This window comes from Nycticebus coucang, chromosome 14 (genome assembly GCF_027406575.1).
Source record: "Nycticebus coucang isolate mNycCou1 chromosome 14, mNycCou1.pri, whole genome shotgun sequence".
In the NCBI taxonomy this organism is placed as follows: domain Eukaryota; kingdom Metazoa; phylum Chordata; class Mammalia; order Primates; family Lorisidae; genus Nycticebus; species Nycticebus coucang.
In genome coordinates, this window is record NC_069793.1 from 15,033,688 (window position 1) to 15,057,346 (window position 23,659).

General features: G+C 51.5%; 1 protein-coding gene across 4 annotated transcripts in view; it reads left to right on the forward strand.

Moving 5' to 3' along the window:
* SLC43A1 (solute carrier family 43 member 1) overlaps window positions 1–17,991 on the forward strand; it is a 28,528-nt gene extending 10,537 nt beyond the window's left edge. For 3 of the 4 annotated variants that reach the window (XM_053561793.1, XM_053561794.1, XM_053561795.1), the window contains exons 3-15: window positions 389–596; window positions 695–750; window positions 1,013–1,089; window positions 3,470–3,562; window positions 5,454–5,587; window positions 6,444–6,622; window positions 8,911–9,057; window positions 9,150–9,185; window positions 9,384–9,522; window positions 12,367–12,508; window positions 12,777–12,850; window positions 15,869–15,992; window positions 17,263–17,991. In XM_053561793.1, coding sequence (XP_053417768.1) covers window positions 389–596; window positions 695–750; window positions 1,013–1,089; window positions 3,470–3,562; window positions 5,454–5,587; window positions 6,444–6,622; window positions 8,911–9,057; window positions 9,150–9,185; window positions 9,384–9,522; window positions 12,367–12,508; window positions 12,777–12,850; window positions 15,869–15,992; window positions 17,263–17,409 — 1,556 coding nt within the window. In that variant the 3' untranslated portion in view covers window positions 17,410–17,991. The remainder of the gene's footprint in view (window positions 1–388; window positions 597–694; window positions 751–1,012; window positions 1,090–3,469; window positions 3,563–5,453; window positions 5,588–6,443; window positions 6,623–8,910; window positions 9,058–9,149; window positions 9,186–9,383; window positions 9,523–12,366; window positions 12,509–12,776; window positions 12,851–15,868; window positions 15,993–17,262) is intronic. The other variant, XM_053561797.1, reaches the window with a different exon arrangement.
* The last annotated feature ends 5,668 nt before the right edge of the window (window positions 17,992–23,659 follow it).

Below are 23,659 nucleotides of genomic sequence, written 5' to 3' on the forward strand. Positions count from 1 at the left end.
GTTTTGGGATTTTTTTTTTAAACTTCTTTTCTTTTTTCAGACATAAGGAAATTTGTTTACTCTGAGTGAATTCTTATTATGGCCATAAGACGACCATTCACTGCCTCTGCTTTCTGTGGGGGGGGGTCCATGAAACCCCCTGAGCTGGGACGTTGAATGAATATTAGAACCTGGCAAACACTTCCATGTCCATTATCTCATTTGAATTAGTTGAGTCCTCAGGTTGGGTGTGTACACAACTCTCACATACTAATTGCTGCCATTTATGGAGTCCCCCCAGAGTCACCTGGCACGGAACTTGAGCACAGGCCCCTGAGCACAAGCTGCTTTCTTTTGTGCCCAGCTGCCCCTGCTGTCATGTGCTGAGCCCTCCCTTCCTCCTCCTCAGCTGAGAACAACAACAACAACACCACCACCACCACCACCACCACCACCACCACGCAGGATGAGCCCCACCAGTGGCCGAGCTGTGCCTGGCAGGATGAGATGCTCAACCTGGGCTTCACCATTGGTTCCTTTGTGCTCAGCGCCACCACCCTGCCCCTGGGGATCCTCATGGACCGCTTTGGCCCCCGGCCCTTGCGGCTGGTTGGCAGGTGAGGTGGCTGGGCTGTGGGGAACTGGAGGGCAAGGTTGGTGCTGCAGGGACGAGGGCTCACAGGTCAAGCCCTCCCCCTTCCCTGTGTCCCCACAGCGCCTCCTTCGCCGCATCCTGCACCCTTATGGCCCTGGCATCACGGGACACTGAAGGTGAGCTGTCTGTCCCTTCATGCCTCCACAAGGGACAGAATTAATCTTGTATGTTCTGCTCAATGGCAATAGCCAGGCCTCAGGGGAAGAGAAAACAAAATCATGACTTCCTTTGCACACACCCCCTATCTGGCCCCACCATCCTCCCCGGGTTACCAGAACCTCGCCTTCATCTCTTGAGATGGAAGTTTATCCCATCTCTGCCCTTGGCCTCCTACAGCTCCCCAAATGTATGCTCATATGCCCCTCTTCCTTTTCCTAGTTCTGTCTCCATTGATATTCCTGGCCCTGTCCCTGAATGGCTTTGGTGGAATCTGCCTAACGTTCACTTCACTCACTGTGAGTATAACAAGCCTGTCCTGGCAGCAGGACTTCAGGGGTGGGGTGTGTGGACACAGATCAAGTGGGTGTGTGAAACCATGCAGGTGGCAGCTAAGGGTGAAGGTGAGGCAGTGTGTCAGGGTGAACGTGTGTGCATGTGTGTGTACACAGCCTATAAATGTCTGTCGAGCTCTGTTCTGGGTGCTGGGGCCACAGGACAAACAGGACTGACAATGTCCTCCCCTTCCAAGAGCTTACATTTGGGGTAAACTAATAAATTATGTCCATTGTCCTAAGTGCTGGGAAGAAAAATAAAACTGAGTAATATGATAGTGAGGGGGAGGGATAGTGCATATGTTTGCCAGTTGTGGGAGAGCAGTCTGTCCTGTGCAAAATGGCTTAAGTCCACAGGTGTAGTGGTGAGTGTAGGAACTATGTGGAATTGTCCATACCTGGCCAGGCCTGACCTACAAAAACAGCTTTTTCACACGGCTTGACCTATTACACGTGTGTGAGAGTTTGTGTATGTGTTATGTTTATGTATGTGAGTATAAGGGTTAAAGGCTTAGGAGTGTGTTGGTGGGGGAAGGGGAAGGTTCCTGGCTGGACTGGCTTTGGGCGGGCTGTTTATCTGGGACGATGGCCTCCAGACAGCCAAACTGGGTGTTTTTGGCTGAATTTCATCTTACCCCAGCAGCTGCCTTTAATTCCAACTGGGGACATTTCACAACTGTCGAAGGAAAAGAATCCCTTCCTCCCCGCCCTGCTCTATAGCCCCTCTCCGCCCTGTGTAGCTTGGCGCCAGCCCCTAAATCCCTTGTCTCCCGGGGGCGCGGGCTTGACCTCCGACCCCGCCCCGGGCCGCTTAGGGGGCTCGGCGGGCGGCTCCCCCCGCAGCCCCCCGCCACCGCCCCACCGGCTGTAATCTCCAGCCAATCGCACGGCCTGGCACCGGCCACGCCCCCTCTGACCCCGCCCCTCCCATGGCCGGTCCGGCCCCTCGACTGCCGCGCCAGCAGTGCAGGGCTTAGCCCGGAGGTCCAGCGCTGCGGCCGGGCTTCTGCCCGCGAGCTCCCAGACCGCCAACTTGGGGTTAGCCGCCGCCCGCCTCGCCCTACCCGCTGTGCTGGCGGAAACTGCGCCTGCGGACCTTGGGGGGAGGGTCCCTGCCTCCCTCCAGGCCCTGGCGCCCTTCCCTGGCGTCCTTGGAAGCGTGCCCTGCAGATCCAGGGTGCCAGGGAAACCTCTGCCTGAATGGGGGCCAACCTGGCCCCACTCTCTCTCCTGAGGCATTTGGCGGGCATAGGGCGATTTGGCTCTGTGTTTAAACACCACCATTCCCAGGGCCTCAGTTTTCCCCTCTGTGAAGAGGGTTTAGCTTTGTATGGCTTCTGAGATCCTTTCCAGCTACAGGGTTCTGGTGACCTGGGGAGGATGATGGGGCCAGATGGGGGTGTGTGCAAAGGACGTCATGACTTTGTTTTCTCTTCCCCCAAGGCCTGGCTATTGCCGTTGAGCAGAACATACAAGATTAATTCTTAACTGGTGGGGGCTCTGGGCCAGCTCTGCGTCAAAGCCACCTCCTCTGGAGACCTGGCCTGGCCCTGCTCCCTGCCTATTCTCACTCTCGCCCCACCCCACCCCCCAGGATCTGTCCTGATTCAGCAGAAACTGGGCTGAGGTGTTTGGGGCCACCAAGATGGTTAAGAGATAGGGTCAGACATTGTCACACCCTTGGGTTAGGGCTGGGATGGCCACGGTAGGAGAGAAAGTTATTAACGTGCTCTGTGGATTTGAGTGTACTTCTTTATTTCTTTCCCTTTTGGGGCCTCAGTTTTCTCATCTAAAATGAGTCAGACTAGATTAGTGTTTTTTTTTTGCAGTTTTTTGCCAGGGTCGGGTTTGAACCCACCACCTCCGTTACATGGGGCCGGCACCTTTGAGCCACAGGTGCCGCCTGATTAGTGTTTCTTAAACACCTGTTCTGTGGGTTGTTCAGAGGTGTCACATAATAAAGGGGCTCCATAAACAACAAACTGGGAAACCCTGGGGTTAAACAATATCTTTTTTTTTTTTTTTTTTTTGTTTTTTTGTGGTTTTTGGCCGGGGCTGGGTTTGAACCCGCCACCTCCGGCATATGGGACTGGCGCCCTACTCCTTGAGCCACAGGCGCCACCCGGGGTTAAACAATATCAACAAAATTTCTCTTTGAGGACATTGCGGGAGCTCCTGGGAGCCTTTTAGATGCATCCTGAGTGTGTAGGAGAGGATAGAGTACAGTTTCCCACGTTGACATTTTCCACCACGTCTCCTAGAGCCCAATTTTCACAGCTGAGCTGGGAACCCTGGGTATGTGTCAGGGTGTCCCCTGCTCATGGGTACCACTCTTGCCCCTCAGCTGCCCAACATGTTTGGGAACCTGCGCTCCACGTTCATGGCCCTCATGATTGGCTCCTATGCCTCTTCTGCCATCACATTCCCAGGAATCAAGGTATGGAGCTGCCTCAGGGGTGGAGGGGGGCAGTGAGGTCCCCTGGGTTTTGTTGTGCCTTGATGAGAACTGGGTGGGGCTGGGTGAGCAGTGACTGGTGCTTCTCCACGGGTCTGACTTCTCTGCATCTTTGTGCTCCTTCTTTGCTGGTGTCCAAATGCAGGCCTGCCTTCTCTCTCCTGGGCTGGTCTCCCTGCTTCTGATCTTTTCTTTCTCTAATTCATCTTTCCCATGACTTCCTGAATGACCTTTGATGGAGAATTGGCCCACACACCTGCTGAAAAACCTTCACTGGTTTTGCTTTATCTATAAAATTAAGTCCAACCCCTTCACATGCATTCAAGGTCCCTGACTCCTTGGCCTCATCCAACTTTTGGGGCCATATCTTTTTCCACATCTTCAGACAAAGCTGAGTGACTTGATCTGAGATCAAACATGTAGTCCCTTCCAGGCTGTATCCCTGGACAGGTCAGTGTGGTGGACCAGGAAGCCAGGAGATCTGAGTTTTAGTCTGGGGCAAGCCAGGGGCTTCTGTTTCTTCTTCTGTCAAAAGATATCAAAGAATCCTTTACTAAGCCATGATGTGCTCCTCACACTCTACCTTGGGCAGTTAATTTTTTAGTTTAGAAGGTACTTTTGCTCAGACTCTCCAAAGGAGTTTGACAGTGAGAATGTGCATGGATGGGTTGTCATCAAGTTTTCTGGTGGGCAGGCATAGAGGGTGAGTGGTTCCCTTTTCTCTTCAACTAAAGGAGTAGAGTTTGAGGAACCAGATTTCACCTTCACACATGTGTGGGTATGGCTCTTTGAAGTTCTGTCCTGCCCCTGAGGAGGAAAAGGCCTCAAGGCCTATTGCTGTGGGGAAGCAAAGGTTTTCCCAGGCACAAGTAGACCTCTGAGCTGGAGCCTGAGTGTAGGGCAGACATCAGTCATTCTAGTGGAGAGTATGGGAAGGATGGGAGGAGGACATCATCTCTGTGCTCCAGATCTCCCATGAGCAGGGCTGATAGCTCTGCACACAAAATCCCAACCAATTCTGAAGCTACCTGTCCTGGGCTCAGGAGACCTTAGGCAGAGGACTAGCACTTCCTCCCAAATCACTCAGTTGTGCCACTTAGGACCACCTGTGAAAGATGGGACGAGGCTTCACAAACTGGGCTTGCCTTTCCCCCAGGGAATGTGCCAGTAAGTCCTGTTAAACGTAGAGTATTAATTTTTCCTTTGCACCTAATATGAAGTGGACAATTTTTTTTTTTTTTTTGAGACGGTCTTACTTTCTTTCCCCCGGTAGAGTGCTGTAGTGTCATAGCTCACAGCAATCTTAAACTGTTGGGCTCAAGCGATCCTCTTGCCTCAGCCTCCCCAGTAGCTGGAACTACAGGCATCCGCCACAACACCTGCCTATTTTTGTTTTTTAGAGACGGGGTCTTACTCTTGCTCAGGTTGGTCTCAAACTCTTGAGCTCAGATGATCCACCTGCCTCGGCCTTCCAGAGTGCTGGGATTACAGGCGTGAGCCACTGCACCCAGCCTGGACACTTTTGTGTAAAAATAAAGATGAATGTTAGTGGAATTATGGGCAAAATGAGTGTACCTTTTTAAGATAACAATTGAGATTTCAATGACATTTTAAACGAGTGGCCAGCAACTTCAATACTTCTGTGGGAACTTCTTCACACCTCTTTAGGGAGACTTGAGTGAAAAAGGAAGAGGAATAGTGTGTCTTCTGGATCTGACTCTTTGCCTCTGGCCTCAATTTCCTCATCTGCAAATTGGGCACAAAAAGTTGGATAGAAGAGACTTTTTTTTAAGGCCTCTGAGCCCTGGGCTATACCTGACTGGAGTCTAGGGCCAACGGGCCTCCCCTGTGAGCCTTTCCTCTCCTCCCACAGCTGATCTATGATGCTGGTGTGGCCTTCGTGGTCATCATGTTCACCTGGTCCGGCCTGGCCTGCCTTATCTTTCTGAACTGTGCCCTCAACTGGCCTGTTGAAGCCTTTCCTGCCCCCGAGGAAGTTAATTACACGTGAGTGGCTGGAGTGGGCAGGGACTCCTCAGCTGCAGAAGGGGAGCCAGGCTGTGGTGACAGGATGGAGAGAGTCAGCTTTGGAGTCAGGGAGACTTCAGCTTAGATCTCAGCTGGGCAGACTGCCTGAGCTCTCTGAGCTCTGTTTCTCATCTGTGCAGTGGGCCTGATCCTATCCATCCACAGGTGTTTTAAGTCATAGGGCTGGTGCATAACAGGTGACCAAAACATAGTAACTATTATTGGTATTATCCTTTGTGGGTTTGGATGAGATCAGAGGGACCCCAGCAATAGCACCAGATGCCATGTAGACACAAAAGGGGGATACAAAATAACCAAGCACCCCACCTTTTGTGGGGCAACCTAAATGCCAAGGTTTCCCAGCTGCATATCAGTTCATTAGGGGTAGGGGGTGATGCTCCACAATAAGCACCTAGGGTGACAGTCATGTAACTGGCAGTTATTGAGTGCCTACTGTATGCCAGGCACTGTACTTAGCCCCCATGCCATTCTCAGACAGCTATGTGATGTAGATTCTATTATTGACTCCATTAATAACAGAAGGTCACACAATTAAAAGGGGGAGTCAGAGGGCTGACTCCTGTCTGAGATTTTAATGCTTCCTCCTTTATGGGGACAGCCCAAGTGAAAAGCAGCTGATGTACTCTGTACTGGGCATCTGTGCTAAGCTGATCCCTGGGGCAGGTTCTGAGCAACACAGACAGGATCCCTGCATTTGGAAGCTTATTATTGGGCATGTTGAGCTGGGTCAGACTGGGCCAGCTGCCTAGCGGTAGACTGTTGGGGCTGGGCTTTGGTGGCTAGTTCCCACACTCTCTGGCCTGGCTGCTGGCAGAAAGAAGATCAAGCTCAGTGGGCTGGCCCTGGATCACAAGGTGACAGGTGACCGCTTCTATACTCACGTGACCATGGTGGGCCAGCGGCTGAGCCAGAAGGCCCCTAGCCTGGAGGAGGGGAATGATGTCTTCATCTCATCCCAGGATATTCGTGGTACCTCGGGAAAACTTCCTGAGAGTAAGTATCTCGTCTGATCAAGGTGCCTGCCTTGGGGGATGGGGAGGGTGGCTGCTTATGTTTAGTGAGCACTCATGTCTGAGTATTTCTTCTCTCAGTCCTTACAACAACCCATGATGTAGGTGGAGCATGCTTCCTATTTACAGGTGGGGAAATCAAAGCTTGGGGAAATCAAAGCTTTGGGGGTACCCTATTGGATTCTCAGGATGGGGGAGGGAGGAGGTTCCAGAATGGGGGTAGTAGGGTTCCTGATCCTGTGGGGCAGCTGGTTTCCTTTGAGCACCCTGCAACCTATGAATCTATTGCATCAGGTGCAGCCAAGCCAGAGTCAACTGGCCAGAGCCCTCCAGCACCTGGCTGGCGATGCCCCCTGCTGGCTATAGGAGGAGCTGCACCCACCTGTCTAGACCACTCCCCAAGGGACTTGAAACCTCAGGACTGCTGGCTCTATGATTAGTGGAAGAAGTTCCTTTTTTGGGATAGAGATGGGGGAGGGCTCACTATGTTGTTTATGCTGATCTTGAACTCCTGGCCTCAAGTGATCCTCCCACCTCAGCTTCCCAAATGCTGGGATTATAGGAATGAACCATCATGCCTTGCAGGAAGAAGTCCTTTGGACTCAGAAGATGGGGGTTTGAGGCCTGCTTCCCAGTTATGGGCCATGTGACTTGAGTAGACCACCTCATCTTGCTCTTCATTTCCTTATTGCTTAGCCTAGCACTAATAACACCTACCTCACAGGGAAGTTAGTTGTGACAGTTGAATACCACAGCAGACATGGAAGCTCTTTGTAAGGTGCAGAATGGTGTGTGGAGGATGGTCTCCCCTGTTGCTGCCCATCCTCAGAGGCAGAGTGGTTAAGGGCATGAGCCAGAATCAGGCCCTGTGAGTCTGTACTTCCAGGCCCAGTGAGCTTGGGCAAGTCATAGAGCTCTGTGAGCTGCAGTTTCCTCACCTGTAAAATGTGGTAAAGACAGGGCTATTGTCAGATTTTTTTTTTTTTTGAGACAGTGTCTCAAGCTGTCACCCTGGGTAGAGTGCTGTGGTGTCATAGCTCACTTCAAACTCCAACTCAGGCTCAATCGATCCTCTTGCCTGAGTTCTTCTATTTTTAGTAGAGACAGTGTTTTACTTTTGCTCAGGATGGTCTCAAATTTGTGAGCTCAAGCAATCCACCTGCCTTGGTCTCCCAGAGTGCTAGGATTACAGGCGTGAGCCACTGCACCCAGCTCTGTTGTCAGATTTGATTAAATGAGATAATACATGTCAAGTGTGTAGCCCAAGGTAGGCGCTTCAGAATATTCCAGGGGTTCTCAAACTGCGGCCCGCAGGCCACATGAGGCGGTGTGATTGCATTTGTTCCCGTTTTGTTTTTTTACTTCAAAATAAGATATGTGCAGTGTGCATAGGAATTTGTTCATAGTTTTTTTTAAAAACTATAGTCCGGCCCTCTAATGGTCTGAGGGACAGTGAACTGGCCCCCTGCTTAAAAAGTTTGAGGACCCCTGAAAGCATAGGTGGTCACCTACCAATGTTCTGTATAGAGTTATAGAGCTGGGTGAGAACTTGGGGGCATGGGACCCTGAACTTTCCCTTCACCATCTGTCCCTCCCTGAAGTTACATAGTTGGCTGGGCATGGTGGCTCACACCTATAATAATAGCACTCTGGAAAGCGTGGATTACATGAGCTTAGGACTTTCAGACCAGACTGAGCATGAATTAGACCCCATCTCAACTAAAAGGAGAAAAACTAGGCTTGGCTCTCCTAACTCAGTGGTTAGGGTGCCGGCTACATACTCCGGGGCTGGCGCGTTTGAACCCGACTCTGGCCTGCTAAACAACAAGGACAATTGCAACAACAATAAAAAAAATAGCCAGGTGTTGTGGCAGGCGCCTGTAGTCCCAGGTACTTGGGAGGCTGAGGCAAGAGAATCGCTTAAGCCCAATAGTGAGACTCTGTCTCCAAAAAAACCAATAATAACAATAATAAAATGATAAAAATAAATAAATAAACAGAAGTAGAAAAACTAGCTGGGTGCAGTGGCAGGCGCTTATAGTCCCAGCTACTTGGGAGGCTAAGGTAAGAAGACTGCTGAAGCCCAAGAGTTTGAGGTTGCTGTGAGCTAGGACGCTGTGGCACTCTACCTAGGGTGACAGAGTGAGAAATAGAAAAATTAGCTGGGCATTATGTAGTTAGTGACACAGAGCCTCCTGCTAGAACTGCATGAGCTAGGACAGAGGGCCGTGGTGGGCTAGGGCTCAAAGGCACTCCCTGCTATCTCCCCAGGGTCTGTCCCTTTCCGAAAGAGTCTCTGTGCCCCCATTTTCCTGTGGAGCCTCCTCACCATGGGCTTGACCCAGCTGCGGATCATCTTCTACATGGCTGCCATGAACAAGATGCTGGAGTTCATAATGCTCGGCGGCCAGGAGCAGAGTGAGGCGCTGTGGAGGCCTGTAGGGGGTGTGGGGTACAGAAGGGTCATTCTGGCTGAGCTCTCCTTACCATACCTTTCCCCTTCCCCACAGCGACAAGCGAACAGAGCCAAAAGGCATCAGAGACAGGTAGGGAGAGGGGAGCAGGACCGTGGCCTGTACCCACCTGCCATTGCCCACTCTGCAGGGGGTGGGCCTCCTGTGGGCCTGGGCCCACCCTGGTGACCCTGGGCATTTGGAGAGCTGAGAGTCTGTGGTCGGCGGAAGGCACTCTCTGGCCTCTCTCATGCCAGCTCCTAACCTTATTCCCTTCGGTGTCCTGCCTAGTTGGGTTCTACACCTCTGTCTTTGGGGCCATGCAACTGTTGTGCCTTCTTACCTGCCCCCTCATCGGCTACATCATGGACTGGCGGATCAAGGACTGTGTGGACACCCCGGCTGAGGGCACTGGCCTCAGAGATGCCAGGTGACACACACAGGAATAGTGACAGCAAGTGGTCAGACAGTGCTTTTCATTTTCTCTGTGCTTTTACATTCAGTATCTTATTTCACTCTGCTGAGCCTTGGGAGAGCAAGGGTGCCCACCCACTTTACAGATGAGGAAACTGAGGCTAAGAAGGGACATGGTGGCTTGGGTGGCACCTGTGGCTCAGTGGGTAGGGCACCAGCCCCATATACCCAGGGTGGCTGGTTCAAACCAGGCCCTGGCCAAACTGCAACAAAAAATAGCCAGGTGTTATGGCGGGCACCTGTGGTCCCAGCTACTCAGGAGGCTGAGGCAAGAGAATCGCCTAAGCCCAAGAGTTGAGCTGTGACACCACAGCATAGTGAGACTTAGTGAGACTCTGTCTCTAAAAAAAAAAAAAAAAGAAAGGACATGGCTTGCTTGGTAATAAGAATAGCTAACATTCAGTGCTAACTGTGCACTAGGCACCTTGTACCAACTCATTTAGTTCTACCCCAGCTATCTGGTTGTTGTTTTTTTAAGTAGAGGTAGAGTCTCGGTGTGTTATTTCTTAGGCTGGTTTCAAACTCTTGGTCTCAAGCAAGACAATCTTTTTTTTTTTTTTTTTTTTTTTTTAAGAAATGTCCTCATTTTGCAGTCAAGGAAGCTAAGATGTAGGTTACACAGTTAATTAACTTATTCAAGATTGCACATCCTTTAACAGCAAGCTCCAGAACCTATGTAAAAAGGGTATATTTTAAAGCCTTCTTAGAAATCCAGGCCTGGCTGTGTGCACCTATAGTCCCAGATACTCAGGAGGCTGAGGTGGGAGGATCACTTGAGCCCAGGAGTTTGAGACCAGCCTGGGCAACATCGTGAGATTCCTCCTCTTAAGAAAACAAATTATTGGCCGGGTGCAATGGCTGACACCTACAATATTAGCACTCTGGCAGGGAGAGACAGGCTGATTCCTAGAACTCAGGAGTTCAAGACCAGCCTGAGGAAGAGCCAGACCCATCTCTACTAAAAATACAAAAAATTAACTAGATGTTGTGACACAAGCCTGTAGTCCCAGCTACTCAGAAGCCTGAGGCAAGAGTGTTGCTTGAGCCCAGGAGTTTGAGGTTGCTGTGAGCTAGGCTGGTACCATGGCACTGTAGCCTGGGCAACAGAGTGAGACTCTGCCTCAAAAAAAAAGAAAAAAAAAAAAAAGAGAGAGAGAGAGAAAATAAATTATTACAAAATAATAAAAATAAAGGCTTCTCAAGTCCAGGAAGAGATAGAGCTGGTGTGTTAGATATCAATTGCTGTATAATAAATTATCCCAAATCTTGGCATCATTAAATAGCAAACATTTATCATCTTATATAGTTTCCAAGAGTTGGGAACCAGGAAGTGACTTAGTTGGGTGATCCCGACTCAGGGTCTCTCATAAAGCTGTAGAGCAGAGGTCAGGGCTACAGTGGTCTGACGGCTTGGCTAGGTTGGAGGGTCTGCTTTGATTCAGTTCTTCCCCTGTGGCCAGATACAATCATTTGCATCATATTCTGTTGGTCAACCCTCCTACCCCTGGTACGGTGTGGGAGAGGACTGCACAAAGGCAGGGAATCCTAGGAGGCAGGGGTCACTGGGGGCTTCTTGTTGACTAGAGACCACTATTGGGTCTGGAACCAGGTGTTCTGACTGCTTTTGTTCTCTTTGTGTTAATCCCAATAGTCCCCATTTGTTCTAAGAAGACGGGAGAAGGAGAATAGGAGAGAAGGCGTCTAGGGGCAGTCCAGAGGCTTCCCTCCCTGGTGAGGTGCCTGGTCCTGGCACCCAACCTCCCTCCTCTACCCTCTGGTCCTGATAGCTGTGATTCACTAGAAGGGACCTTCTGTCCAGCACAGATGGGCTGCTTGCCCTTACCCCAGCCTGCTGACCTCTCCCCTGGGCTGGCCTCAGAGCCCTTGATCACACCAGAGAAGCTTACTGAGCAGTCAGGGGCTAAGCTGCTGTTCTCAGAATGGCATCTGTTTTCCTTAGGCTAGTGGGCAGAGACACCTTCCTGGGGGGCTTATTTTTTTTTTTTTCTTTTTGAGACAGAGTCTCACTTTGTCGCCCTTGATAGAGTGCCGTGGCATCACACCTCAAAGCAACCTCGCACTCTTGGGCTCAAGCAATTCTCTTGTCTCAGCTGGGACTGCAGGCACCCGCCACAACACCCCTCTATTTTTAGAGGCAGGGGTCTTGCTGTGGCTCAGGCTGCTTTTGAACTTGTGAGCTCAAGCAGTCCACCTGCCTTGGCCTCCCAGAGTGGTAGGGTTACAGGCGTGAGCCACCGCGCCTGGTCCTTTGTGGGGGCTTCTGATGAGAGATGATGTGAGAATTCTCCATTCTCTACCTTCCTTTCTTATCCTTGAGTCTCAAATTTCAGTGTGCGTGAGAAGCAGGGAGTGGTGGAGATATTTGTCAAAATTCAGAGATTCTGGGGCCTAGGGTTCAGCCTGTGAGTCTGCATGTTAGGAAAGCCCCTAGTTAGTGGGGTGCTGGCCCCATATACTGGAGGTGGTGGGTTCAAACCTGGCCCTGGCCCAAAACTGGAAAAAAAAAAGCCCCTAGTCAGTGGTTCTCAACCTTCCTAATGCCTTGAACCTTTAATACAGTCTAAAGGGGTCGCAACCCACAGGTTGAGAACCGCTGTGCTTAGCTGATGGTTGTATAGTTGGGTGGATAAGTCACACTTGGAGAATCACAGAGCTGGAGAAATGGTTTCTACCTTTTTTGCTGCCTCAACGGTGAAGGCATCAGAAGGGGGCCTGGCCGAGAACCAGGCAGCTTCTGGGGAGGCAGAGGCAGTGGCCAGTGACTCCCTTTTCTCCTTAGGGATAGCGTTGCCACCAAGTCCCCCAGACCACGCTACCGTAAGATCCAGAAGCTCACCAATGCCATCAATGCGTTCACGCTGACCAACTTCCTACTTGTGGGTTTCGGCATCACCTGCCTCATCAGCAACTTACACCTCCAGGTACCCACTTCCATCCTTCTCTCCCTGACCCCCCTGACTCCGCCGAGGGGATGTTTCATGCTACGCCTGCCTGCCAGGAAGCATGGTGCTCATCCTGGTCTGGCTCTGACTATTTTCTAGGTTCTCCAGAAAGTGTTCCCAGTAGATTGGGTTGGTGGGGGTAAGAACACAGACATGGGCTCAGGAAGGTCCCGATTCCCTCTTCACCCCACCGTCTCCCTGCCTCCATACTTCTTAATTAACCTCTTCACTCTCTTGTTGGTTTCAGTTTGTGACCTTTGTCCTGCACACCATGGTTCGAGGTTTCTTCCACTCTGCCTGTGGAAGTCTCTATGCTGCAGTGTGAGTCCCCTGGGCTAACTGCCTTCCTGACCTTTGCTCCCATAACCAGGGAATCCCACAGCAGAGTTGGGAGGGCCCCAGACCCCCCTGAGTGCACCCCTCCCGCCACCCTTGAATGCTGACATCTCAGAGTTGTTGGGGACCTTGGAAGCTGTCTGGCACACTCTGCCTGCCCTCTCTGAGCCCCTCACTTCCTCAAAGGCAGCCCACCCCCTGCAGGATGACTTCTACCTTGGGAAAATCTCTCTTTAGAGGAAACTGAAATACTCGAAGACATTTTGTTCCTAGAACCGCCTTCGAAGTGGCCCCCTCTCCTCCCCATGTCTGCTCTGAAGAAATTTCCCAGTGATAGTCTCGTTTGCCTTATAACGTTCCTTCTTCATGCTGAGCACCACCAGTTCCCGTTCTCCCCTGGGCTGGCCTCAGAACCATTGGCTTGATTTCATTGCTCTATCTCAGCACCCAGAACAGTGCCTGGCACGTGGTAGGAACTTGATTTTTTTTTTTTTAGACAGAGTCTCAAGCTGTCATCCTGGGTAGAATGCTGTGGCGTCACAGCTCACAGCAATCTCAACTCTTGGGCTTAAGTTAGTAGTTCTCAACCTGTGGGTCACGACCCACAGGAACTGTATTAAAGGGTTGTGCCATTAGGAAGGTTGAGAACCACTGGCTTAAGCGATTCTCTTGCCTTAGCCTCTCAAGTATCTGGGACTACAGGTGCCCACCAAAATGCCCGGCTATTTTTTTTTTTTTTAATGTTGCAGTTGTCATTGTTGTTTTTAGCTGGGCTGTGCTGGGTTCAAACCCGCCAGCCTCGGTACATGTGGCTGGTGCCCTACCCACTGAGCTATGGCCCTGCCCAGGAGCTTGATAAATATTGAATGAAAGAATAAAATGTGGCTCACGTCTGTAATCCCAGCACTCTGGGAGGCTGAAGAGGTTGGATTGCTGAGCTCAGGAGTTCAAGACCAGCCTGAGTCAGAGCATTTATAAAAATGCTTTTTACCTCATCTGTAAAAATAGCCAGGTATTGTGGCAAGTGCCTACAGTCCCAGCTACTTGGAAGGCTGAGGCAAGAGAATCACTTGAGCCCAAGAGTTTGAGGTTGATGCCATGGTACTCTGAGGGTGACAAAGTAACCTCTGTCTCAAAAAAAAAAAAAAAAAGGAGAAAATGAACAAGCCTGTCTGGCTTCCCCTGCCAGGTGCTGTGAGTGACCCTCCCCTGTGGGGGTGAGGGAGTAACATAGGACATTACAATAGTGATGACAAAATCATGACCATTAGTGAGGGCATCGTCCTTCTATGGCAGGCGGAGGACGGCCCCTTTTCCTTCACTCACTGCAGACATCTTGGTAGGAGGTGGCTCCTTTTCCTTCATCTGCTCAAGCCGAAACCTTGGAATCCTGCTTGGTTCTTCACTTCCTCCCATTCCACATTCAGCCCATCCTCCTTCCACACACTCCAAATCTGACCCGTTCTTTTCCTCTCCACTGCTGCTACCTTGGTCCTACCTGTCGTCATCTCTGGTGGGATTGTTGTGGCTGCCTCTGCACCCTGGTCTCTTCATGTCTGCCCCGATCCTCCCTTGGTCTATTTTATTTTTATAATTTTTTTTAGAGACAGAGTCTCACTTTATTGCCCTCGGTAGAGTGCAATGACATCACAGCTCACAGCAACCTCCAACTTCTGGATTTAGGCGATTCTCTTGCCTCAGCCTCCCAAGTAGCTGGGACTACAGGTGCCTGACACAACGCCCGGCTATTTCTTTTTTGTTGCAGTTTGGCCGGGGCTGGGTTTGAACCCACCACCATCGGTATATGGTGCTGGCGCTGTGCTCACTGGGCCACAGCCACCGCCCCCTCAGTCTATTTTAACACAAGGGCTGGAGTCCCCTATTAGGACATAAGTCTCTCCATGTCATTCTGGGGCTTTCCATCATCTTTCCTCACTTAGGGTAAAAGCCAAAGACTTTTTATGTGGCCTTAAACGCTCCATAAGACCTGGCCCCAGGACCTCCCCTCCTGTGCTCACTCTGCCTCAGCCGCAGGGGCCTCCTTGTGCCTCAGCAACTCCAACCAAGCATATTCCCTGATCAGCACATTTGCACTCAGTAGGTCCCTGTTTATAAAACATTCTCCAGAGATCTGCAAGGCTCCCAGTCCTGCCTTCTCCCCTTTGTCGGGCCCCTTCTCAGCGAAGCCTTCCCTGGCCATTCTAGCTACACTTGCAGCCCCCTTGCCACCTTCACCCCCTTCTCTGCTTACTTTTCTCCTGCACACTCAATCCTGTAATGCACCCCCACATTTCCTGGCTTATTGTCACACCCCCACCTACACCATAAGCATGTCACCTCCAAAAAGGCAGGAATTTATTATTATTTTTTTTTTGAGACAGAGTCTCACTCTGTCGTCCTCAGTAGAGTGCTGTGGCATCACAGCTCACAGCAACCTCAAACTCTGGGCTTAAGCGGTTCTCTTGCCTCGGCCGCCCAAGTAGCTGGAACTACAGGCACCTGCCACAATGCCTGGCTATTTTTTTTTGTTATAGTTGTTATTGCTGTTTGACAGGCCCAGGCTGGGTTCGAACCCACCAGCCCTGGTGTATGTGACTGGCACCCTAGCCGCTGAACTATAGGCACCGAGCCAAAGGCAGGAATTTTTTTTAGTTTCATTGCTCTGTCTCAGCACATAGAATAGTGCCTGGCACATAGTAGGAGCTCCATAAATATTTGTTGAAAGAATAAAGTGAATAGCCTGCAAGGTTGCTTCTGTCCTGGTTATTAGTAGAGGAGGTGGGGGCCCAGAGAGGTTGGACAGCTAGCACACAGACCAGAGGTGTCAGAACCCAGCTTTGTGCCCCTAAAGTCATGGCATATGCCCTCCCTTGAGGGCAGGGACCCAAAAGCTCATGCACAGAGCCTGAGCGCTCAAGCACCACCCCATGACATCTGGAGGAAGGGACCTGAGGGATGCTGGGCTGGAGAGGGCCACCACATACACTGCTCTCTCCTGGACAGGTTCCCGTCCAACCACTTTGGGACGCTGACGGGCCTGCAGTCCCTCATCAGTGCTGTGTTTGCCCTGTTACAGCAGCCACTGTTCATGGCCATGGTGGGCCCCCTGCAAGGAGACCCCTTCTGGGTGAGAGCAGGGATTGGCATGGGGGCCAGGGCAGGGGGCTTGTGTGTGAAGGAATCCTTCACTTCTCTCATCTCAGCCAGAGGTGCCTTGGAGGGCTCTAATCTGGGGGTTCACAAGCTGGCTGCCCCTTAGAAACCTTTCCCAGAGTGTTAAAAATACAGATTCCCCATCCTACTGAATCAGCATCTCTCAGCCTGACCCCAGGAGTCTTGTTTTTAATAAGCTTCCGGGTGATTTGTGAAGTGGCCCAATTCTGATCTTCGGGCTGGTGTTCAGGAGCCACTGGTCTGATCTAGTTCCACCCAGAGCGGGGATCTCCTCTCTAGCACCCCTGAAAGGGGGGTTCTTCCCTTTCATGGTGGAGCACCCACCCCTGCATGAGGCATCACTGTTGTTGTCAGAAAGGCTTTTGCTGACACTGAGCTGGCAGCTGCCTCCCTGAAGCTGATCTTCCATCTGTCCTGTGGGGCCACCCACACATAAGCCCTTCTTCCACAAGAACTGTGATGAGAAACCACTGCCATTTACTGAGCATGCACCCTGTGCCACGTGTGCTGTATACTTTTTTCACTTAATCTTTGTCACAGCAGCCCTGAGAAGGACACACTTAGAGCTGTGATTACTCCCAAAGTCACACAGTGAGTTATGGGTGGGTGTGAACTGAGTCAGACCCCATGTGAGGGCCGCTGTCCTGGGCCTTCCAAGCTGCCTGTCCTCCAGGCTGTGTATCCCAGCCAGCTCCTTGAACTGGGCCTGAGAGCCTCCTCTCCCCACCCTGAACAGAGCCCCATGGGTCAACATCTCCAGTGGTCAGAGCTGCCAGCCCATAAGGTCTCATTTCTGGAATAGCCTAGCCAGCCCAGTCTGCTACAGTGCTGTGGCCTTCTTCATATCTACCTAGAGAGTGCTGTCATACAGGGTGGCCACTGACCAGACTCTGTCCCTTATTAGATCCGAGCAGTCTCAACCACTTTGCAGGGTTGCTGAACATTAAATGAGATAATGGTGGAACAGTGATTGCACACAATAAGTACTAGCTGGATTTTTCATTCTAGCCAGGACCTGCCGCAAAAATGCCTGGACATTTTGGGATCTGCCCTGCTGGTGGGCTATTCCTTCTGCAGCTGGGCATGGGATGTCCAGGAATGTCCCTGTCTCGTCCCCTGCCCACCCCTATGTCAACCCTTGTGGAGACTAAGGAGGATCTCTGAGGATGATGAAGGGTAAATAGGTACCTTCTTGACTCTGTTTCTCTCTCTTCGTCCTAAAGGTGAATTTTGGCCTCCTGCTCTTCTCACTCCTTGGATTCCTGCTACCTTCCTACCTCTTCTACTACCGTGCCCGGCTCCAGAAGGAGTACACTGCCAATGGGGCGGGCCCACTGAAGGTGCTCAACAGTCCCGAGGTGACTGCATAGACTCCTGAGGCCGAGACCTGGACAACAGGCAGCAAGGCCTGAGCAACCAAAGGGAATGCCCCATGTGGCTTTTCTACCTGTAACATTCACATAGAGCCAGGGGCTATGGATTTATAAATATCAAGAGTTCTATTTTTGTAAGGACTTGACAAAAGGAAAAAAAGAATCCCTAAAAAAAAAAAAGTCCCCCAAAGCAGTGCTCCATTGACTGAAGACAGTCTGTGCTAGAGGGATTATGCCTTCTTCCTCTATGGACTGGAGGACACCAGGGTATGGGGTACCCTTTCTGCAGCCTTCGTCCTAGGGGCTTGCCTCCTGGCCCCTCATGGTGCTTGTGCGATCAGTGAATGGGCTACCCGCCTCAGACCCGGCTGCCAAGAGTGCATGCATGCATGCATGTGTGTGTGTGTGTGTGTGTGTGTGCAATGCAACCTTCCCTCAGAAGAAAGGGGCCTGAGGTGCTGGCTGTGTCCCAGGTGGGGTGTAGTGGGTAGGTCCCTTCCAGAGGCTGGAGGGCAGGTTCCCTCCCTGGTGCTGCTTCTTGCAAGTCTTAGAGGAAATAAAAAGGGAAGTGAGAGACTGGCTGGTGTGTGCCTGTCTTTGATGGTGGAGGTGGGGCCGCACCCCCATCCCTCTTCCTCACCCCAGCTCAGCTGGGCATTAAGTAGGACGGTTGGCTTGTGAGCCTGTCTCTGGCTGTCTGGCTTACTTCCCTGATCCCAATCCTTCCCTGCCTTTAATGCCTGGAGAGAGTCCAGATCCTGCCCCCTACTTCCCAGGGTTTAGGGCACATCTGGGAAGCTGGCCTTTCTCCATACAGGGGATCAGGGAAGAATGCTTTAGAAAGAATGCTAAGAGATGACTCAAACTTTCCCACCAGAGCATCTCCGGTGCCTGCGGAAAGTAACACTTTTTTTGTAGTCTCCTATTATATCTTAAAACTTCATGTAAATTTCAAGCTTCATTCTATACTATATTTACATTTAACATTAAAAGGAGGTTTTAAAGTAAATAAATAATTAGAGGTTCTAAAATAATCTGCATCAAAGGAAGATATCATCTTTGAGGACAAAAGTCCTTCCAGAAAGACACACCTTATTTATCCCCACCCTACACCTGCTTGTGTCCCAGGGACATAAGCCTTAGAGGTTAGAGTGAGTCCTAGAAGGGAGGGATGAAGATTAGGCTGAGTGAGGATCTGTCTGTTCTACAGCATCTCATTTCACCCGCACTATAGCCCAAGAAGTCAATATCTTCATCCTGTTTCATAGATTTGAGGAAACAAGCCCAGAAAGGTTAAGGTACAAGCCCAAGTGGTAGGTAGCTGGGAGCTGAGCTTGGTACCCCCCCCCCCCAGTTGACTGCAGAGTCCAAGCCACAGGTCTTTCTTGGGCAGTTGGGCAGAAATGAGGTCGCAAGCTACTTCTCAGTTCTTAGATGCTTGAGAGTGACCTTATTCAGCCTCCCCAGAAAATCCTGTACAGGATCCCCAAAGGTTAGCGTTGGAAGACAGCATTTCAGATAAGCCATTTTCTCTCCCTTTGTCTTAAGTTATCTTGAGAAGTCAGTAAAAGACTGACCTATTTTCAGATAAGAAACCAAGTTCAGAGGGGTCTGGAAACCCGGCTTCTCCAAGCCCAGATTCCTGACTTTGTATTGCCTTTTTCGCAAATATGAAATCAGAGTAGGACAACACCCACCCACGGGTTCGGCGGCTCCCGGGAGACCTGCCTGGGTCTCACTGCGCTCGCTGTCCCGTACTCTTCCTTACTTTGACCTCCTGGGTCTCACTGCGCTCTCTGTCCCGTACTCTTCCTTACTTTCCGAATAGTCTTCGTGGAGGCTGGCCCAGAGCGGTGAACTGGATGCGGGGCGAGGGCTGGAGGAAGCGCAGGCACTCGGTGTGCCCGCCAGGCGGCGCTGCGTGGCTGCGGTTGGCACAGCCTGGGACAGGGAGTGAGGGAAAGAGGGGGCGGCGAGGCTGGAAGGTAACCCCAACCTTTAGCACAGGTCCACCCTTCCTGTGTCTCAGTCTCCAGAACCCTGACTCCCGATTTGCTTTGCCCCTCCTTTGAACTCGCCCTATACCTTTCCGGATCCACCGACTCTTGCAAAGGGAAGCGCGGGAGTGGGGTGGGATGGGGATTGGTGGGTGAGGGGTGTGCTGGACTCGCCCTTCCCCAGCTGAGCCTTGGGACCCAGTGGGAGATGGAGGCAGAAATTTTGGCCTCCCAGGAGAAGGGCGTCTCCTTATTCCCCCACTCCCGTGGGAAGTTTGGGAAGGGGGCTGGGCAGGGGCGGAAGCGAGCTAGAGCCGTGTTTGTCGCGGCGCTGCCGAGTGGAACAGATGGCTGGGGAGGGGAGAGGGTGCGTAGCGGGGAGGAGGAGGGATGCGGGGGCTGGAGGATGAGAAACGAGGAATTTCGACGCCCCAAGTCTCCCAGGAGAAGCCCCCCTCCCCATCTCTTCCCAGAAAGAAGGGCGGGCAAGCTCCTGCCTTTTCCCGGAGAGCCCTGGCCTCTGGCCCGCGGCAGACCTGGCCACGCAGTCCGTCCCCAGGGTGAGCCCCTCACCACCACCCCCAGACTCCCTACCTTGGCGGGGTCAAGGCCGCAGGGAGTGGGTGGGGTGGCTGGGGTTAATGGGGCCGCTATCTCCAGGGCGAAGAGGAGGTGGCCGGAAACGGGCTCCCTGGCTGGGAGTGAGTTCTGGGATCGCAAATAGCTAAGGAAAAACGTGTTAATTGGAACTTTATGCAGATGAGCTGGGGCTGGGGGCCGGGGAAATCAGGGAGAGAAAAGGTCAGCGGGTGCTGGACCCGAGCTGAGTTCTGAGGGGTGGGGTGGAGGGCTCTGGCCGGGGCCGTGATGGACTGGTATCAGTATATCTCTGCCTTGAACCTCAGGGGAGGGACGCTGGTCCCGGGGATGACAGGCTTCCTCTCTGACCCTCCGACCCAGAAACAGGGGGCTCTTCCATGGCCTCCTCATCCTGGGTCCAGAAGTTTAGAGTCTCAGGTCGCCACGAAGAGTAGCCCATGAGCGGCTGCTTCTGCTTCTGAGGGCTCCCAGTTTCCCCTTGGCCGTGGGCCTCACCTCCCCAGTCTGGGTTGGTCTTCTCCCACTTTGCCTCCTCCATTCTTCAGTCTCCATCCCGGCATCACCCTCTCCACGCCGGATATTTATCTGTGACTGCCACCAAGTGTAACTTCTCTCCCTCTGCGTTCTCGGGTCTGCCCCCTACAGACCACCCCACCTTCCAGGAGATGTTTCTCAAACTTTACAGGGCTTGTTAAAATGCGGGTGCCAAGCCCCACTTTGGTAATCTGATTCAGCAAATCTGAGGGAAGCAAGGGAGGGAGGGAAGAGAAAGAAGTAAAGAAGGAATGAGTCTGCACTTGGCTCTTCTCTCTGAGCAGGGTCTTCCCTTTCTTTCTCTATTCAGGGATCCTAGATAGATCTGTGGCTAGAGCTAGGGAGTGTCTGTGATACCAGGGAGGTGTCAGTAAGCTCTGAACTGTGGAGGCCATGCAGTACCTGGCTGAGAAGTGTAGACTGTATCTGGGCCCTGCCATAATTCTCTCCCCTGTGCTTTGGCTTCACCATCTGTCTTCCTCACTCACCCCACCAGCCTCACCTACTATCTTATCTCCCTGACCTCTCCTCATCTGAGGTTTCTAGGAAAGCCAAAGGATCTTGAGGTGGGCAGTTTGGATCTGAGGCGGGATGGCAGAACCAACCGTTAAAGAAAGCCCCCATCTTCAAAGAAAAAGCCAGAGACACTTCTGGGGTTGGAAGAAAATCAGGAGAGGGAGGCGGGACTTGAGGAAAGATAATAACCATAAACATATGGGGCACCTTTCCACAGGCAATTGCAGTTACTCCTAGGCAGGCACTATTACCTTCAGCAGGTACTATTACCCTCAGCTTCTAGGGAGGCACTATTACTCTCAGCTTACAAAAGGAAAAAAACAAACACTGATGTTCAGAGAGGTTAAGTAACTTGTCCAAGGTCACACAGCTAATAAGTGGGAGAATAATTAGGTTATTTCCTTTTCTACCGCCCCCAAACCATTTCTCCAAAGGGCATTGGGTAGCTGTCCCAAACCTGCCCTCCCTACCGCACCCTCCCCAATGGAGATGGGGAAGGGCATCGTGTACAAAGATGAAAGGAGATGCTCAGGTTTCGGAACATCTGACAGGTCTGGCTGGAAGCATTAAAAATTCATGTGGAAACCTGACCCCAGCTGGACCTTGGGCCTGCCACCTGGACTATCCCAGGCATTGTGGCTTCTTGGAGTCTGGTGGTCAAATTTCCCTTCTGCTGTATCCTGGGAGCCCCAAGTCTTTATATTTCATAGAAGAGGAATTCTCTCATAGATTAGGGATCTAAAGTTGGGAGCCAGTAGCTCAGAAAGCAGGGATGAGCACCCTCCCCCCAATCTGGGTGTAAGAACCTTAGAGGCTTAAGGGCTTATAAACCTTGTCATCCGGTGGCCTTCTATTCCTCTCTCCAGGGGGTTAGATGCTCACTCTCAGTTCAGTATAGCTGAAGCATGGCTGTGCTTTCCAACGTGGCCAGTTGGGGGCGCCCATCTGGTTTGGGGGAGCCATAGCCTAAGCCTCATCTCCTGCTGTGAAGGGCAGTGAAAGAGCCCCCAAATATGGTCAGACAGGTGCAGTCTTGGCCTTGGAAAGGGGCTCTGGAGTCTGTGATCTGAGGAAAGGGGCAAAGTTTTCCTAGTTTGAAAATTGAGGAATTTTAGGCAGCATTCAAAATAGGTTTGTGGGTTTCAAGTGCATGATAACTGATGCAGCCATTCTAACTGGAGAATAGGCTGGAAAAGCAGTTGGTACCCAATTCTGAAGCCTCTTGCATGCTTTGCTAAAGTGTTTTTTATCTTTAACCTGTAGGCAATAGGGAGCCATTAGAGATTCCTGAGTAACATAATGACTTAATGCAAATTTTGATTAGATGAATCTGGTCACCATGGACAGGCTGGGTGGGAGGGAGAGATTGAATGTAGGAAAACCAGTGAGGAGATTATTGCTATTTTCTTTTACATTCTAGGCATGAGGTAATGAGTAGCTGGAGCGAGGAGGTGGAGAGGGGAATGGGAAGGAAGGTATGGATTGGGGCCAGGAGGGGGACTGGGTAACTGAAGAGATACAGGACTATGATTAGAGAAAGGGAGGCATTTAACTACAACTAGGCTGGGTGTCTAGCAGACAAAAAGAATACAGAATGGGGGTACACTCCCAGGATGTAGGAGGTGAATGAATTGTGTTTAAGGGGGCAGGGAAGTCTCGGACAAGTCCCTTCCCTTCCCTGGCCTCCATTTCCCCATCAGAGCATTTGGTGGGGGTTGGACTAGATGGCCTTGAATGTCCCTCCTGCTCCAGGATGTGTGGCTCAAGACTGTAAATCTGGGTTGTTTGGAGAGCCTGGGGGGGGGTGTCTGTGCATGTGAGAACTCTGGGGGTAGTCTCTTTGCTGGTCCCAGCTGAGCAGTGTGCACATGCCAGTATTTGGGGTGCATCTGCCTGTTTGTGGGACCTGTGGGTGGTTGGTGTGCCTAACGTATTGCGTAGCTCTGCTTTGGGCAAGTGTGTGTGAATGAGAGCTCAAGAGTGTGGGTGTGCATGTATGGGCGTCTCTGGGTCTGTCTGGGCTGGTGGTGGCAGAGGTGGGGGTCGGTGGAGAGTGGCATTGCTTTAGACTTCTTCCTGAGGCTCACATGCTCCTCCCATTTTCACTGTTCTGAAATAGCATCTGGACCAAAGGCCCATGAATATTTCACAATGATAATTCTGTGACCTGGACAGCCTGCCTCTGATTTACCAGCATTCCTCCCTCCCCCTGCCCAGGCCTGGCAGTCCCTCCTCCATCAGAGTTTTGCCTGGCTGGTCCCCCCAATCCAACTCATTAGCCTCCTCAGAGCCAGCCCGACACAGGCCCCTGTAAAGACCCCAGACTTGGGGCTCCCCAGATTCCTGATCCTGTTCTTATAATCTCCACCCCCACTCCACTCCCTTACCTCTAGTCCACCTGACTCAGGCTTGTTGACCCCTTCCCATTTCTTCTTCTCCTGTCCTCTAATATCCTCCACCCCAGTCACAGAACCTTAGCTTGCATCCTCCTTAAGCCCATTTAAGTCCCCTTTGTCTTTCTACTCTTTTTTCTAATCCTCCTGGCCCTAAAGTCCTTAGAGTTCTAAGACCTCTTCCCACTTTTGAGGTCCTCAACCAAC